The sequence below is a fragment of the Gobius niger genome (assembly GCF_951799975.1).
Source record: "Gobius niger genome assembly, chromosome: 11".
NCBI lineage: Eukaryota > Metazoa > Chordata > Actinopteri > Gobiiformes > Gobiidae > Gobius > Gobius niger.
Window position 1 is genome coordinate 1,349,546 of NC_136862.1, and position 15,965 is coordinate 1,365,510.

The 15,965-nt window shown below is 44.5% G+C and overlaps 1 protein-coding gene across 1 annotated transcript; it reads right to left on the minus strand.

The window, feature by feature from the left end:
* Positions 1 to 1,794: 1,794 nt before the first annotated feature.
* On the minus strand, positions 1,795 to 13,673 carry LOC306970634 (uncharacterized protein; the record flags this gene model as incomplete). The annotated part of the gene is made up of 5 exons (XM_079566649.1): positions 1,795 to 2,177; positions 2,731 to 3,106; positions 8,186 to 8,716; positions 10,990 to 13,545; positions 13,641 to 13,673. The coding sequence occupies 5 exons, from the start codon at positions 13,671 to 13,673 to the stop codon at positions 1,795 to 1,797; spliced, it is 3,879 nt and encodes a 1,292-aa protein (XP_079422775.1).
* Between the last annotated feature and the right edge of the window lie 2,292 nt (positions 13,674 to 15,965).

Consider the following 15,965-nt stretch of genomic DNA (forward strand, 5'->3'; position numbering starts at 1 on the left):
CTCTCTTTAATGTTTGGATATTCTGTGTCTGTGTCACGAGCGCAGAAACAGCGTAAAAGAAAAGTAAATAATAAACATGAACTCAAAAGTCAAACGAAACCAGGACAGTCAGTAAATCAGGCAGATTCAGTTCTTTTTAATCACGTTTAATATGAAATGTCTGAACACTTTTCCAATCGAGAAACTGTTCGATCGTAATAAAAACATTTGTTCTTGTTCCGTATCCATGTAAAAAATCAGAAAAACTCACAAACTTTTCTGAAAAACAAACATGTAAAGGAGTAAAATAAGGTGAGACAGATGAAGTTCTGCAGCTCCACAAACATCTGCAGTTCCACAAACATCTGCAGCTCCACAAACACCTGCAGCTCCACAAACACCTGCAGCTCCACAAACATCTGCAGCTCCACAAACATCTGCAGCTCCACAAACATCTGCAGCTCCACAAACATCTGCAGCTCCACAAACATCTGCAGCTCCACAAACATCTGCAGCTCCACAAACATCTGCAGCTCCACAAACACCTGCAGCTCCACAAACATCTGCCCGCGCTTCGTAAGAACTTATGACAGGATGACGTCATTAATGAGCCGGTTCTTATTGTTCTGACGAGATGAAAATCCTTCACAAATGTCATAAATTCAGCCAATAATTGTAATACTTTAACCTCTTAACTCCCGCCTGAACCGAGAGCGTTTTCTCCAGTTCAGCTTTACCCAAATCCTGTAGGCCAGTGTCACGCCTCATTTGAAAGACCTACAAAACTAAATGGATCTTTTTCCTCACGTCAGATTTTTTAAAATCTTTTTTGGGGGGTTTTCAACTCATTTTGTAGCTTTTTTGTCTTTTTTTAAAATCATTTTTAAAATCATTTTTTTGTCATTTTTTTTATAATTTTATAATTATGCTACATTTTGGCCATTTTTTGTCATATTTTTGTAATTTTTGTCACATTTTTATCACATTTTTATCACATTTTTATCACATTTTTATCAATTTTTTATCATTTTTTTATCAAATTTTTATCACTTTTTTATCATTTTTTTTTATCACATTTTTATCACATTTTTGTCACATTTTTATCAATTTTTTATCATTTTTTTATCACATTTTTATCAATTTTTTGTCACATTTTTATCACATTTTTATCACGTTTTTGTCACATTTTTGTCATATTTTTTTAATTTTTTCGGCATTTTTTTATCCATTTTTTGCTACATTTTGGACATTTTTTGGTCATTTTTTGGTCAATTTCTTGTGACATTTTTGCCACTTTTTCATCATTGTTTTCGTCTCAGTTTTGTCGCTATTTTCTCACCTTTTTTCCAGAAGCTTTTGGATTGGGGTAAAGCCAAACTGGAGAAAACTGTCGCAGAAAGGAAGAGGTTCTGTCAAGAAGAACCATTGTCCTGTTAATCTTTAATCTCCTCAGATACAGAAGGCCCCTCCCCCAGCCGCTCACAGGCCCCGCCCACACACACACACACACACACACACACACACACACACACACACACACACACACACACACACACACACACACACACACACACACACACACACACACACATATAAAGTCAAATACAAAAACTGTGATGAAAAAACAGCAAAACTTTATTTATGTTTGTAACAAAAACGTAAAAACCAAAACCAGGAGAATGATTCCGTTATGGGCCGGTAAATGGGGACATTACATTTACATTTGCACTGGTTATTTGTTAGGGCATTATGTAATAACTGAGTGTCTAGGCCCCGCCCCCTGCAGGCCCCGCCCCCCGCAGGCCCCGCCCCCGCTCAGGGCAGGTACTTGTGTCCCTTCAGCCGTGGGATGATGTGCATGTCCCGGATGTCCCCGTGCTGCAGGAGCCAGCACAGGTACCGCTCGGTGCCCATGCCCCAGCCGCTGGTGCGGAGGGGCCGCGCCCGCCTCATGTCGATGTACCACCTGTAGGAGTCCTCCGGGACCGCGTGGTGCCTCAGCGCGTCCTGGACCAGCGCGGGCGTGGGGTGGCGCTCGCCCAGCCCCACCGTCTCGCCCAGTCCGATCAGCAGGTCGGCCGCCCTGGCCTTGGCCCGGCCCGACCCGTCCACGTACGCCTGGTAAAAGGGCACGGCCAGGTGGTCCATCTCGGTGAGCCACACGGCGCCGCCGAAGCGCTCGATCAGCAGACGCTCGCCTGGTGGTCACACACGAGAAGAATCAGACCAAGAGAACAACACATGCACCGAGCGACCACCAGAGGGCCCCCACCCACGCTCTTAATGATCCCTCACCCCCAGACCCTCCTCAGACCCTCCTCAGACTCTCCTCAGACTCAGACCCTCCTCAGACTCTCCTCAGACTCAGACTCTCCTCAGACTCAGACTCTCCTCAGACTCAGACTCAGACTCTCCTCAGACTCAGACTCTCCTCAGACTCAGACTCTCCTCAGACTCTCCTCAGACTCAGACTCTCCTCAGACTCTCCTCAGACTCTCCTCAGACTCAGACTCTCCTCAGACTCAGACCCTCCTCAGACTCAGACCTTCCTCAGACTCAGACCCTCCTCAGACCCTCCTCAGACCCTCCTCAGACTCTCCTCAGACTCTCCTCAGACTCAGACCCTCCTCAGACTCTCCTCAGACTCTCCTCAGACCCTCCTCAGACTCAGACTCTCCTCAGACTCAGACCCTCCTCAGACTCTCCTCAGACTCTCCTCAGACCCTCCTCAGACTCAGACTCTCCTCAGACCCTCCCCAGACTCGCCTTTGCGCGTGAGCTTGCGCCCGAACTGCGGCTGCCCGTCCTGCACCCACTCCAGGCAGTCGGGCGAGGTCATCATGGGGATGGCGTCGTCCAGCGTGACCCGGGGGAGGGGAGAGTCCAGCAGCCGGCGGAGCAGGGCCTGGGCGTGGTCCAGGCCGCCCGCCGCCCTCAGGATGACGTCGCCGTGCTCCTTCAACATGGCGGCGGTGAGGTGGGCCACGTACGCCTCCGCCACCGCCATGGCCGCCTCCATGTCGCCCAGCAGCTCGCACTCCACGTGGTAGAACTGGTTCAGGTGCGTCGCGTCCGGGTCCTCGCCCCTGAAGCTCGGGGAGATGTAGTACGTCCCGGCCAGGTCGTCCTGAGGAGAGAAGGGTCAGTGAAACGAGTACCAGGTCGTCCTGCGGAGAGAAGGGTCAGTGAATGTAGTACCAGGTCGTCCTGCGGGAGAGAAGGGTCAGTGAACTCTTCCACAGTAACCAGGGGCTGGACTGGGACTGAAAACCTGCCCTGGACTCTGGTCAGTCTGGCCCAAATCAGCGTAAATGTGACACTTCCACAAATACACATGTGAACCTCTGACCCCCTGCCTTAACCCAGAGCATTTTCTCCAGTTTGGCTTTACCCCAATCCAAAAGCTTCTGGAAAAAAGGTGTGAAAATAGCGACAAAACTGAGACGAAAACAATAATGGAAATGTGACGAAAAATTGATAAAAAAGTGGCAAAGATTTGATAAAAAATTGACCAAAAAATTACAAAAAATTGACCAAAAAATGTGACAAAAAAGTGGCAAAAATGTCACTAGAAATTGATGAAAAAAAGACAAAAATTTGACCAAAAAATGACATAAAAATGACAAAAATCTGACAAAAAATGGATGAAAAAATGACAGAAATGTGACAAAAAATGACCAAAAAAGACAAAAATGTGATAAAAATTTGACAAAAAATTATTAAAAAATTTACAAAAAATGAAAAAAAATTGAATGAAAAATTCACAAAAAAATTACACAAATCTGACAAAAAAAAAAAAAAAAAAAAAAAAAGATAAAAATTTGACAAAAAAATAACCAAAAATGACAAAAAATTTGACAAAAATGTGATGAAAATTTTACAAAAAATTACAAAAAATTGACTAAAAATGAAAAAAAAAAAGATAAAAATGTGACAAAAATGTGTTAAAAAATTGATGAAAAAATTACACAAATGCAACAAAAAATTACAAAAATATGATAGAAATTTGACAAAAAATGTACGAAAAAATGACAAAAAAGTTACAAAAAAAAAATGTGATGATGTGAGGAAAAAGCTCCTCTCGGTTCAGGCGGGAGTTAAGAGGTTAAGCTTTTAGATTTGGGTAAAGCTCGGTTTCTCCCGGGGGTAAGGGTAAGACCGGTGGCCCTTCTGTGCTCTTCCAGAGCGGACATATGGCCAGTCCCCCCCTGACAGTAATGTTTCTATAGAGATGCAGTACCAGGTCGTCCTGCGGGAGGGAAGGGTCAGTGAACTCTTCCACAGTAACCAGGGCCGGACTGGGACTGAAAACCAGCCCTGGACTCTGGTCAGCCTGGCCCACATTAGCGTAAATGTGACACTTCCACAAATACACATGTGAACCTCTGACCCCCCGCCTTCACCCAGAGCGTTTCCTCCAGTTTGGCTTTGCCCAAATCTAAAAGCTTCTTGACTGGAGAGCAACACTGTAACGCCTCATTTGAAAGATAAAATCTAGAAAAGTGACGGTAACTTTTCGTCACATTTTGTCGTGTTTTTGTCACTTTTTTGTTGCTTTTCCAGCACATTTTTGTTTTTGGATGCTTCTCTTTTAACCCCTTAACTCCCGCCTGAACCGAGCACATTTTCTCCAGTTTGGCTTTACCCTAATCCAAAAGCTTCAGGAAAAAAGGTGAGAAAACAGAGACGAAAACAATGATGGAAATGTGACAAAAAAAGTGTCAAAAATTTGATAAAAAATGGACGAAAAAATGACAAAAATGTGACAAAAAAGAGAGAAAAAGTGGCAAAAATGTCACTAGAAATTGATGAAAAATTTACCAAAAAATGACAAAAATCTGACAAAAATTTGACAAAAAAATGACGAAAAAAAGACAAAAATGTGATTAAAAAAATTACATAAAATGTGACAAAAAATTGACAAAAGATTGATGAAAAAATGACAGAAATGTGACAAAAAATGACCAAAAAAGACAAGAATTTGATAAAAAATTGACACAAAAATTACAAAAAATTTTACAAAAAATGAAAAAAACTTGAATGAAAAATTCACGGAAAAATTACACAAATCTGACAAAAAAAAAAAAAAATTAAAAAAAAATGATAAAAATTCGACAGAAATATTCAAAAAAATGTGACAAAAATGTGTTAAAAAATTGATGAAAAAATTACACAAATGCAACAAAAAATTACAAAAATATGATAAAAATTTGACAAAAAATTTACGAAAAAATGACAAAAAAGTTACAAAAATGAGTTGAATACCCGACAAAAAAAATGATGGAAAATAAATGTGATGACGTGAGGAAAAAGCTCCTCTCGGTTCAGGCGGGAGTTAAGAGGTTAAGCTTTTAGATTTGGGTAAAGCTCGGTTTTGCCCGGGGGTAAGGGTAAGACCGGTGGCCCTTCTGTGCTCTTCCAGAACGGACTCATGGCCAGCCCGCCCCTGACAGTAATGTTTCTATAGAGATGTAGCACCAGGTTGTCCTGCGGGAGGGAAGGGTCAGTGAACTCTTCCACAGTAACCAGGGCCGGACTGGGACTGAAACCAGCCCTGGACTCTGGTCAGTCTGGCCCAAATCAGCGTAAATGTGACACTTCCACAGATACACATGTGAACCTCTGACCCCCCGCCTTCACCCAGAGCATTTTCTCCAGCTCGGCTTTGCCCAAATCTAAAAGCTTCTTGACTGGAGAGCAACACTGTAACGCCTCATTTGAAAGATAAAATCTAGAAAAGTGACGGCAACTTTTCGTCACATTTTGTTGTGTTTTTGTCACTTTTTTGTTGCTTTTCCTGCACATTTTTGTTTTTTCTTTTAACCTCTTAACTCCCGCCTGAACCGAGCACATTTTCTCCAGTTTGGCTTTACCCCAATCCAAAAGCTTCTGGAAAAAAGGTGAGAAAATAGCGACAAGACTGAGACGAAAACAATGATGGAAATGTGACAAAAAAGTGAGAAAACGTGGATGAAAAAGAGACGAAAAATTGATGAACAAGTGGCAAAAATGACAAAAGAAAATGACAAAAAAGTGACAAAAATTTGATAAAAAATTGACGAAAAAATTACAAAAATGTGACATAAAAGTGAGAAAAAGTGGCAAAAATGTCACTAGAAATTGATGAAAAATTTGACGAAAAAAATGACGAAAAAAGACAAAAATTTGATTAAAAAAATTACATAAAAAATGACAGAAATGTGACAAAAAATGACCAAAAAAGACAAAAATGTGATAAAAATTTGACAAAAAATTGCAAATTTTTTTACAAAATATTACAAAAAATTGAAGGAAAAATTCACGAAAAAATTACACAAATCTGACAAAAAATTAAAAAAAAAAAAAAAAAAAAAAAAAATGATAAAAATTTGACAAAAAAATAACAAAAAATTACAAAAAAAATTACAAAAAATGTGACAAAAATGTGATGAACATTTTACAAAAAAATACCAAAAATTGACAAAAAAATGAAAAAAAAAATGATAAAAATTCGACAAAAATATTCAAAAAATGTGACAAAAATGTGTTAAAAAATTGATGAAAAAATTACATAAATGCAACAAAAAATGACAAAAATATGATAAAAATTTGACAAAAAATTTACGAAAAAATGACAAAAAAGTTACAAAAATGAGTTGAATACCCGACAAAAAAAATGATGGAGAAAAAATGTGATGACGTGAGGAAAAAGCTCATCTCGGTTCAGGCGGGACTTAAGAGGTTAAGCTTTTAGATTTGGGTAAAGCTCGGTTTTGCCCGGGGGTAAGGGTAAGACCGGTGGCCCTTCTGTGCTCTTCCAGAACGGACATATGGCCAGTCCGCCCCTGACAGTAATGTTTCTATAGAGATGCAGCACCAGGTCGTCCTGCGGGAGAGAAGGGTCAGTGAACTCTTCCACAGTAACCAGGGCCGGACTGGGACTGAAAACCAGCCCTGGACTCTGGTCAGTCTGGCCCAAATCAGCGTAAATGTGACACTTCCACAAATACACATGTGAACCTCTGACCCCCCGCCTTCACCCAGAGCATTTTCTCCAGTTCGGCTTTGCCCAAATCTAAAAGCTTCTTGACTGGAGAGCAACACTGTAACGCCTCATTTGAAAGATAAAATCTAGAAAAGTCACGGTAACTTTTTGTCACATTTTGTTGCTTTTCCAGCACATTTTTGTTTTTGGAGGCTTTTCTTTTAACCCCTTAACTCCCACCTGAACCGAGCACATTTTCTCCAGTTTGGCTTTACCCCAATCCAAAAGCTTCTGGAAAAAAGGTGGGAAAATAGCAACAAAACTGAGACGAAAACAATGATGGAAATGTGACAAAAAAGTGAAAAAACGTGGATGAAAAATTGACGAAAAATTGATGAAAAAGTGGCAAAAATGACAAAAGAAAATGACAAAAAAGTGACAAAAATTTGATGAAAATGGATGAAAAATTGACCAAAAAATGACATAAAAATGACAAAAATCAGACACACATTTGATTAAAAAAGTACAAAAATTTGACCAAAAAAAATGACGACAAAAAGACAAAAATTTGATTTAAAAAAAATTACATAAAATGTGACAAAAAATTGACAAAAAATTGATGAAAAAATGACAGAAATGTGACAAAAAATGACCAAAAAAGACAAGAATTTGATAAAAAATTGACACAAAAATTACAAAAAAATTTACAAAAAATGAAAAAAACTTGAATGAAAAATTCACGGAAAAATTACACAAATCTGACAAAAAAATAAAAAAAAATTAAAAAAAAAATGATAAAAATTTGACAAAAAAATAACAAAAAATGTGATGAAAATTTTACAAAAAATGAAAAAAAAAGTTACAAAAATGAGTTGAATATACAACAAAAAAAATGATGGAAAAAAAATGTGATGACGTGAGGAAAAAGATCCTCTCGGTTCAGGCGGGAGTTAAGAGGTTAAGCTTTTAGATTTGGGTAAAGCTCGGTCGGGGTAAGGGTAAAGTGAGAGGCCAGACCGGTGACCCTTCTGTGGACGGCCTGAGGAGAGAAGGGTCAGTGAACTCTTCCACAGTAATGTTCCTATAGAGATGTAGCACCAGGTCGTCCTGCAGGAGGGAAGGGTCAGTGAATGTAGCACCAGGTCGTCCTGCGGGAGGGAAGGGTCAGTAATGCCTAGTCCACAAAGCCACTGGTCAACAGTTAACACTTGTTTGCTGAGGTGAATGAGAGAGCGCCCCCACCTGGAAGCGCAGGAAGTACTCCAGGACGAACTGCATGGAGTCGGCCAGGTACACGTGGTGGCCCAGCAGGTGCACGGACACGGGCTCGGAGTCGGAGCCCAGGCCCATGGGCGAGGAGATGGTGTCGGTGGTGAGCGGCGTGAGGGCGTAGGAGAAGCGGCGGCGCTGGTGGAAGAACTCCACCGTGCTGTGGAAGAGCGTGTTCTGCACCCGGAACAGGCTGCGGTACCAGTCGCTGGCGATGGCGGCCGCGGCGTGGGTCTGCGGGCGCCGCCAGGACCCGGGCGGCGAGCAGCGCGTGACCGCGGCGTGCGTGGCCTTCAGAGACTCGGGGTCGGCGGGCGGGCCGTCCGCCGAGGACACGTACCCCGGGTACGAGGGGAAGGACTCCGGACGGGGTTTGGGGGGTTTCCCGGCGCTCGGAGCCGAGACCAGCGGGATCAGCTTCACGTGGGCGTAATCGATCTCCAGGCCTTCGAAGATCATGGCCACGCCCCTCGCCTGGAGCCCCGCCCGCAGCAGCAGCGCCACCTACAGGGCCACCAGGGAACATACAGTCAGTACAACACAAGTCTTAGGAGTCCGTATCGATCAAGAGAGAAGCACCGATCCAGCTTTTCTGCCTCCGATACGATACTAGGGTTTGAGTATCGGCCGATATCCGATATTAACCGATACCAAGAGACTTCATTAAAGGGGGGTATTCTGCAAAATGGACTTTTTCAAGCTTTCCATCCTGTTATTCTGTCACTCCCTCATTAAAAACATGGCTGAAGTGTTGCCTTGGCACATTCACGTATTTCTGAGTAATCTGTAAAAACTCTGATGGCGGCCATTTTAGGGATAGGTTTGCCTGAGTCCTCCTAGGAACGCCCCCACCTCCTGGAGACGCCTCCGAGCTTTGGTCACCAGCCGAGTAACCAACCACTGCTCCTCAGCAGAACCCCCTCCCCACTGATGCCACAGACAGCGTGTGGAGGGGGCGTGTCTAAAGGCTCAGAGGTTCTTAAAGAGACAGAGGCCTATTTCAAGACATTCACTACAGCCATTTTGAGAGAGACATTTTATACAAGGCAGTTATTCTGATTTACTGTATTTACAGACCAGCAGAAGGTTTGTCATCATTGTAGTGAGATATAGACTGGTGCTATGGGACACCCCCTCTTTAAAACCCCCTCTTTAAGATCCGTAAAGTCTTATTTCTGTTGCCATGACGTTTCAGATCAATTAAATCTACTGATAAAGTAATGGATCAGTGGATTTTGGACATTATCCTCGACTACATGACGAGCTTTATGGTAACATTATTAAAAAACAGTCACATAAAGTGATCCGATCAGTAATTCTTTAACAACGTTTCATAAACTAAACACTCTCGGCTGCAGCAGTGGTTATTTTACTCCATCAGCGACTTTAGTGATTTCTATCGTAGTTTCTGACCCGGCCGTGATTATTTACGTTAGCTTTAGCATAAAACCAACATTAAAACTCAGCGATTTCAGTCTCCGTGTTCTCAGCTTGAAAACAGTGACACTTTCACCTGGAAACAAACAAAATGTCTTAGCTTTCAAATGAGGCCAAAAGGCTGTGAGCTACGACCTTTTTAATCATGTTACTGTTGCTTTTCCAGCTCCACGTCAAACGCTTTTTCCAAGAAGCTTTTAGATTTGGGTAAAGCCGACCTGGAGGAAACGCCCTGGGTTAAAGAGGTTTTAACCTGAATGGAGCACATTTTCTCCAGTCTGGCACTACCCAAATCTAGAAGCTTCTGGATTGGAGAGTTTACAGCCTCATTTGAAAGCTAAGACCTACAGAACTGATCTAAACTGATCGTTTTCCTCGCGTTTTTGCCGTGTCGTTGTCACTTTATAACGCTATTTTTCACAGCTTTTTTTAGTCATTTTTTGGTTTATTTGTCGCTTTTTTGGTCACATTTTTGTCCTTTTTTTTTTGCTTTTGTGTCTTTTTTTGTGTCTTTTCAAAAAATGGCAAAAAATGACAAAAAATGAAAAAAAAAAAATAACAAAAAATTGACCATAAAATGACAAAAAATTGACCAAAAAAAAAGACAAAAAAGTGACACAAAAATGACATTTTTTTTAAAAAAATGACAAAAAAATGACAAAAAATGACAAAAAAATGACAAAAAATGACAAAAAAAATGACAAAAAAATGACAAAAAAATGACAAAAAAATGACAAAAAAAAATAACAAAAAATGACAAAAAAAACGACAAAAAAATGACAAAAAAAAAGAAAAAAAATTACAAAAAATAACAAAAAACAAAACAAAAAATTACAAAAAATAACCAAAAAAAAGACAAAAAATTACAAAAAATAACAAAAAAATAACAAAAAATGACAAAAAAATGACAAAAAAATGACAAAAAAAAATGACAAAAAAAATGACAAAAAAATGACAAAAAAAACCCGACAAAAATATGACAAAAAAAAAGAAAAAAAATTACAAAAAATAACAAAAAACAAAACAAAAAATGACAAAAAATGACAAAAAAATGGACAAAAAAATTGACAAAAAATGACAAAAATGACAAAAAAATTGACAAATAAATGACAAAAAAATGACGAAAAAATTACAAAAAAAAGACAAAAAAATGTGACAAAAATGTGACAAAAATGTGACAAAAATGTGACAAAAATGTGACAAAAATGTGACATAAAGTAACAAAATGAGTTGAATATCCAACAAAAAAAATGATGTAAAAAATGTGCCGTGAGGAAAAAGCTCCTCTCGGTTCGGGCGGGGGTTCAGAGGTTAAAGGTTTTAAAGGAGCCTAAACGAACCTTGTGTGCGGCGGTGACGAGCGCCCTGAAGTCTCCGCCCTCCAGGCCCAGGACGTCGCTGGGCAGAGGTTTCCGCGGCACCACCACGGTCAGGCCCGGCGTGTTGGGGAACGGCGTGAGGAACGCCACGTGCTCGCCGTCCTCCCACACTCGCCACTGCTGCTCCTCGCCGCGCACGATGCGGCTGAACAGGTCGTCGTGGCGGCGGGCGCTCCCGGGGGCGTCGAAGCAGGGCGGGGCGTTCGGGGTGGGCAGGCCGCGGCGGATCCGGGCCTGGACTTCGCTCAGCGCCTGGTCGTCCCAGCGGGGGGCGCTCTTGGACGTGCAGAAGCCGGGGTCGTGGGCGTGGAACTCCTCCTCGGCGGCGAGGTGAGGCCGCCACCCGTCGGGGGAGAGTCCGTGCAGTGGGAGGAGCCGGACCTGCGCGGCGTGGGCGGGCGAGGGGTAGCAGACCAGAGCGCAGCGCTGCACGTTCAGCCGGCGCCGCAGCACGAGCGCCACCGCCTTCGCCGCCTCCAGCGTCGCCACGTAGTCGGCGAGCGGCAGATCGAACACGCTCTCCGCCCCGCTCAGCGCCTTCCTGCTGAGGACGGTGGCGCCCGGCGTCCAGGGGCAGCCGTGCAGGAACGCCACCAGCTCGTCCGACTCCCAGACCACGTGGGAGACGCTCCTCATGGGCCGCAGCGCCTCCACGCGGGCCACGCCGCCCACCAGGGAGCCCACGAACATCACGGCGGCGTTGGTTTCGATGACGGCGGCGCCATGGCGGTCCACAGCGATCACGCCGGCGCACACGCCCTGCAGGTGCTCCGCCAGCACCTCCCGGCAGGCGCGGCGCAGAGCGTAGCCTTTGTGGTGGTAAAGCGCGGCGATCTTCTGAGCCACCGAGCGCCGCAGGAACACGTCGCCATCGCCCGAGCAGGACACGGCGAGGCTGTGGTCGGCGAACACGCCCGCGCCCACCACCGCCGTGTCGCCCACCCGGCCCGGCAGCTTCCCCACCAGCCCCCCGGTGGACGACGCCGCGGCTAAACCCCGCCTCCCGTCCAGCGCCACGGCCCCCACGGTCTGCGGGTGGTTGTTGTTGGGGCGCTTGGCGAGCGCGGCGTCCCCGGCGAGCGCGGCGTCCCCCGTGAGCGCGGCGTGGAGCTGCGCTCGCCGCAGGTGCGTGTGGAAATACTCGCGCTCGGCCGGTTTGTCGCTCTCGTCCTGCGCCTGCCAGAACGCCTCGGCCCCGCCCCCGGCGAGCAGCGCGTGCGGGCACTTCTCCAGGACGCTCCTCGCCGCTCGCACCGGGTTCCTGACGCGCTCCACACACGCCACCGCCCCGGACCGGCCCGAGCGCCCGTCCACGATGCAGGCCTCGAGTTCGTGTCCGCCGTCCCGCGTGAACACGGAGCCTTTGCCGGCGTTGAAGAGGAAGCAGTTCTCCATGGCCTCCACCGAGCGCTGCGCCGCGTCCACGCCGGCGCCGCCGCCCCGCAGGACCCGCCCCCCCACGGCCAGCGCCGCCTCCAGAGCGAACTCCACCACGCCGAGCACCGCGGGCTCCAGCAGCACGTCCTCGCCGGCGCCCGCGTGGATCAGCAGCGTGTGGTCGCTGTGGGCGGAGTCGGCCCCGCCCCTCTGCAGGACGACCTCCAGCGCCCCCATCTGGCTGGCGACGGCGTAGCGCAGCGCGAGCAGCATCACGGCCTCCAGGCTCTCCCTCAGGTTCTCCCTCAGGCGCTCCAGAGTCCGGGTGAAGCTGCCTTTGGCGTTCAGCATGATGCGGACGCCGTCCCGCCTCCCGAAGTACGTGACGGACAGCTGGTCCTGAGCGTACACGTTCCCCACGATGCACTCCACGCCGTCCAGCAGCGTCCCGGAGAGGTACACGGACGGGCAGCCGAACGGGTCGAAGAACCTGCGCAGGGGGTTGTCCCGGGGCAGCGTGTGGCGCAGGGCGGCGAGGTGAGGCCCCACGCCGCGCCCGTTCTTGGTGCTTTTGATGAGCGCCTTGTGCTCCAGGAAGGCGGCGTGGAACAGGCGCAGGGCGTCCGGCGAGCGCGGGCCGGTGCTGTCCGAGGCCAGGGCGGCGGTCAGTCTGCGGGACGGGCCCGTCAGCGAGTACGTGGGGTCGCAGCGCCCGTGCTTGTAGTGGCGCATGTGGGTGGGCGTGACCAGGATGTGCTCGGAGGCGGAGTCTCCCAGGGTGCGGCTCAGGGACAGCTGCAGAGAGAAGGTGATCCAGGCGTCGTACAGGCCGCGGTGGGCGCTCAGGGCGGCGAGGGCGTCCGGGTACGCGGGCAGGTCGAAGGACAGGATGGGGAACGCGCTCTTGCGGCTCGGGCTCGGCGCCGGGTACGGGACGCCGTCCAGGGGCAGCGCCAGCGGGACGGGGGCGGAGCCGCGGGAGCCGTTCATCTGAGCGGCGCTCTGGACCAGGCTGAAGTCCACGGTCTCCGACAGCTCGTAGATCCCCTTGGTCACCAGACACGCCACCATCCCGTCCACGCCCGTGTGCTCGAACAGCACGCCCGCCGCGCCGTCCCGGAACAACACCAGGTTCGTCACCTGAAGAACAGCACAGATTATTACACATCACTATCACTGTAGTTTGTGTCAAAAAGGTTAAAAAAATATATAAAAAAATAATGAAACTCATGGACGGTGTCGTGTCTCTGGCTTTGAATCACTGACATTAAGGCGAGACGCTGCAGGTGAACAGGGAAAACATGTATATTTACAGATATCAATGTGAAACTGTTGCTGTCGATCAGTGGCATAAATGTGAGGAAAAAAAACATGGCAAGTTTTCTGTCATTTTATCTTTTCATATAAGAACAAGGTGTTTTATGCCTAAAAATGCCCCAAATTTCCCATTTTTTCGGCGACGAAATCTGAATAATGGACAGAGCTACATTCAAATGTATGGTTTCATTTTATTGATAAATGAATTTCCAAGACTTTCTCAGAGGGGATTTGGGATGGTCTTGTTTAGTTTTAAAATAAGCTGTTTTTTAGAGGAAAAATGTGTAAAAATTAAATTTTTGCCTTATTTTTTGACATTGAAAACTCAATAAATGGGGCTTAAGGGATTAAATAATAAAAAATCCCTCTGAAAAAATCTTCCAAATCTTGTTCAGTCCGAGGCTGGAAAATGTGAAGTCTTTAGGTCCGACTGACGTGGACATAGTGTCACCACAATGACAGAAACATGTGTTTGGAGAAAAAGGCCCTTGAAATTACATTCTCCCATATAAGTCTATGGGGGAACATTGAATCAGCGCAATATTTAAACATGTTATTGTGAAGATCAGGCATATTTTCTGTTTCCGGGTGAAAGATTATATGTTCAGAGACAGATTTGGCCCAAAACCTGAAAACTGAAAAAATTGAGTTTTGCCTGTAGTGTCTCCCCTTAATCTCAGCAGGGCCGGACTGGGACTGAAACAGGCCCTGGACTGGGACTGAAACAGGGCCTGGACTGGGACTGAAACAGGCCCTGGACTGGGACTGAAACAGGGCCGGACTGGGACTGAAACAGGGCTGGACTGGGACTGAAACAGGCCCTGGACTGGGACTGAAACAGGGCCTGGACTGGGACTGAAACAGGGCCTGGACTGGGACTGAAACAGGGCCTGGACTGGGACAGGGCCGGACTTGGGACTGAAACAGGGCCCGGACTGGGACTGACACAGGGCCCGGACTGGGACTGACACAGGGCCTGGACTGGGACTGAAACAGGGCCGGACTGGGAAAAAAAATGACAAAAAATGTGACAAAAAATGACAAAAAATGACAAAAAATGACAAAAAAATGACAAAAAAAATAACAAAAAAATGGACAAAAAAGTGACAAAAAAATGACAAAAAATGACAAAAAAATTAACAAAAAATTGACAAAAAATTGACAAAAAAGTGACAAAAAATTGACAAAAAAAATGACAAAAAATTGACAAAACAATGACAAAAAATGACAAAAAATGACAAAAAATTAACAAAACAATGACAAAAAATGACAAAAAAGTGACAAAAAAGTGACAAAAAAATGGACAAAAAATTGACAAAACAATGACAAAAAATGACAAAAAATGACAAAAAATTAACAAAAAATGACAAAAAATGACAAAAAATTGACAAAAAATTGACAAAAAAATGACAAAAAATTGACAAAAAATGACAAAAAATGACAAAAAAATGACAAAAAATGACAAAAAAATGACAAAAAAAATGACAAAAAAGTGACAAAAAAATGACAAAAAATGACAAAAAATGTGACAAAAAATGACAAAAAATGACAAAAAATGACAAAAAATGACAAAAAATGGACAAAAAAATGGACAAAAAAATGACAAAAAATGTGACAAAAAATGACAAAAAATGACAAAAAAATGACAAAAAAAATAACAAAAAAAATGGACAAAAAAGTGACAAAAAATGACAAAAAATGACAAAAAAATTAACAAAAAATTGACAAAAAATTGACAAAAAAGTGACAAAAAATTGACAAAAAAGTGACAAAAAAATGACAAAAAATTGACAAAACAATGACAAAAAATGACAAAAAATGACAAAAAATTAACAAAACAATGACAAAAAATGACAAAAAATGACAAAAAAGTGACAAAAAAATGGACAAAAAATTGACAAAACAATGACAAAAAATGACAAAAAATGACAAAAAATTAACAAAAAATGACAAAAAATGACAAAAATTGACAAAAAAGTGACAAAAAAATGACAAAAAATTGACAAAAAAATGACAAAAAATGACAAAAAATGACAAAAAATGACAAAAAAATGACAAAAAAGTGACAAAAAAAATGGACAAAAAAATGACAAAAAAATGACAAAAAAATGTGACAAAAAACACTGGACTGAAACAGGGCCTGGACTGGACTGAAACAGGGCCTGGACTGGGACTGAAACAGGGCCGGACTGGGACTGAAACAGGGCCTGGACTGGGACTGAAACAGGGCCCTGGACTGGGAC